This window comes from Myotis davidii, unplaced genomic scaffold (genome assembly GCF_000327345.1).
Source record: "Myotis davidii unplaced genomic scaffold, ASM32734v1 scaffold167, whole genome shotgun sequence".
Classification (NCBI taxonomy): domain Eukaryota; kingdom Metazoa; phylum Chordata; class Mammalia; order Chiroptera; family Vespertilionidae; genus Myotis; species Myotis davidii.
The window spans coordinates 2,528,517-2,531,123 of NW_006300048.1; the positions used below are offsets into that span (position 1 = coordinate 2,528,517).

Consider the following 2,607-nt stretch of genomic DNA (forward strand, 5'->3'; position numbering starts at 1 on the left):
GCCTCTCTTCAATGCCCACACCATCCTCATCGGACACAGCCTGCAGAGCGACCTGCTGGCCTTGAAGCTCATCCACGGCACCGTGCTGGACACATCGGTGCTCTTCCCGCACCGCCGCGGCCTCCCCTACAAGCGCTCCCTTCGCAACCTCGCCGCTCACTACCTCGGACAGGTCATCCAGGACCGCGTGGATGGCCACAGCTCCAGCGAGGACGCCAGCGCCTGCATGCGCCTGGTCATCTGGAAGATGGGACAACACGCCGACACTCAGCGCTGACCACAGCCCAGCATGTTGTGGACAGGACTAGGACTCTGGAAAGTGCTTTGTGATCACATATATCTCTTGCCCCACATGTCTAACAATAAAGGAATGGTTCAGTAAACCATAGGACATCTGTTGTGTTATTTGTCATCATGTCATTTCCTGTACGACCACCTGGGCTCTGGGTTTCATTCAGATCCAGGAACCTGCCTGGGTTGCCGGCTCTACCCCCAAGGTGGGACATGCACGAGGCAGCTGATCAATGATTCTATCATCATTGATGTTTCTCTCTCTCTCTCTCTCTCTCTCTCTCTCATTCTCTCCCTCTCTCTCTCCCACTCCCTTCCTCTCTGAAATGTAATTTTAATATATATAGATTTTAAAATCATAACAATGATAAAATCTAATCTGCAGATCCTGTTAATACTTCAACTTTGATAATGTCAGGTCATCATCTTTTGATAATAAGTCTGGAACCATTACAAAGACCTCATTTACTATGAAGATTTCTCAATAGCATGATGATTGCACCCACTTTCAATTTTCAGTTAGCACACCGCATTCCCAAAGATGTAATACTACTAAGAAATTCGATGGGAACATTTTCCTTTTCAGCATCATCTGTGAAATCAATGGAATCATCACTCAAATATGTGTGGAAATCTCCATCGAGTATATCCAAATTTTCTTCATTTACTTTCTGAACATGCTCATTTTTTGGGCAAAGAATTGCACGTTTAGATATATTTGTAATATCACCTATAGATATAGTCTTTCCAGAAGTAGCTTCAATAATAGATCCATTACAAATCATTTTTCAGGGGATTTCAATAATATCCATTCCTAAATGAAAACGGCTATCAAGTTTGCCATCTCCAAGTAAGTTTGACTATTTGTACTATGGCCGATCGCATAGTATGCGGTACAATACTGAGACATTGTCGAAAATCCTCTCCAAGAAGGAGAACTTTCCCACCAAAGACAACATTCAAATTTCTCTTAGTAATCTGTCTATGGAGAGTATAGCATGACTGGATGCCATGGTGCACTCATCAATAATGAGAAGTTGGGCCTTCTTAAGAGTTTTAGCAATTTCACTGTTTATATTGAGTCTAGAAATTGCAGTTGCACTTAGAGGAATGGGTAATTTATAGTGGGAATGAAAGGTGCTTCCACTGAGAAGTAAATTTGCAGCAATTCCTGTAGATGCTATGGGTAAAACAGTACTACCATGACCTCTAATATCATGTATTAAAACTTGGTAAAGATATGTCTCCATACTCCAAGGGCCCGTCCCTGCCTCAAACCTCGCGCTCTCAGGAAACAGCTCAAGGAGGGTGCAGCCCTTTCCAAGATGACCCCTGCAGGACTGATTTCCTTCTGCCTGGTCGGGCCTCTGTCATGAGGTTACACCCAGGGTTTCCATTATATAGGATAAAACAGTTTTTGTGAGTGCGTGCCAAAACAAGCAAAATCTCTGACTCAAAATTCTTCTCCGTGCCAACTCTAATTTTTTGAGAACATGTTACGCCTACTTGATATCTCTTAAGGTGTACGTATGTGAAGAACCTTGAAGAAATAATAAAATTCATTCGAGCGACAAAAACACAGTATATGATAATGAAAAATACATTTATTTTTTAATGTATACATGTACACTCATAGTCTGACAGAAAACTTTATGACTCTGTTTGATATTATCAGTGGGACTTTTGCTGTTGCATCACTGATGACAGAGATTTTACATCAGGTTTATATTTCGTGACCTTCAGAGATATGCACGGGCTACTACTGTCATCGGTCAGGCTACTCCTATGACGAGACTTAACAAAATTCATCACTGAGAACAAAGATGCACAAGCGTATGTGGATGAAACCAAAGCACTGGTCAGATCTAGGAAGGCAGGGAGAGTTAAGGCAGAGGCATAGAAATTGCTCTTCCCTCTCTCGTCAATCCATGTCTATGGTCTTTAAGATAACTTGTTATGTAAAATTATTTATTTATCTAAGATGCATCCACACGGAATTTTTCTGAAAAATAAAAAAGTTGATATCAAGAAAAAAGAATTGGAGGAGACACCAAGATGGTGGCATAGGTAAACACTGGAAATTGCTTCCTTGCACAACAACTGCCGGAAGCCGGTCCATCCACAGTCGCTGCAGGAAAGAAACATCTGCACAGCATATGTTTCAACGGACCTGGCGTATATGGCATACTGTTCTTAATATGTTTGCTCCCCTTAGGGCTGTGTGTTTTAACCAAGGTCACCTCTCCGAGAAAGGTTGTTTCCCCAGGTAGGGATTTTCCCCTGAAGTCAGGGAGGGGATAAAACCCCTTAACTCAG

At 42.4% G+C, this 2,607-nt stretch overlaps 1 protein-coding gene across 1 annotated transcript in view; it reads left to right on the forward strand.

Moving 5' to 3' along the window:
* Positions 1-1,162: 1,162 nt before the first annotated feature.
* PTCRA (pre T-cell antigen receptor alpha) overlaps positions 1,163-2,607 on the forward strand; it is a 10,375-nt gene continuing 8,930 nt past the window's right edge. Inside the window, exon 1 of the mRNA XM_006779501.2 lies at positions 1,163-1,184. Coding sequence (XP_006779564.2) covers positions 1,163-1,184 — 22 coding nt within the window. The remainder of the gene's footprint in view (positions 1,185-2,607) is intronic.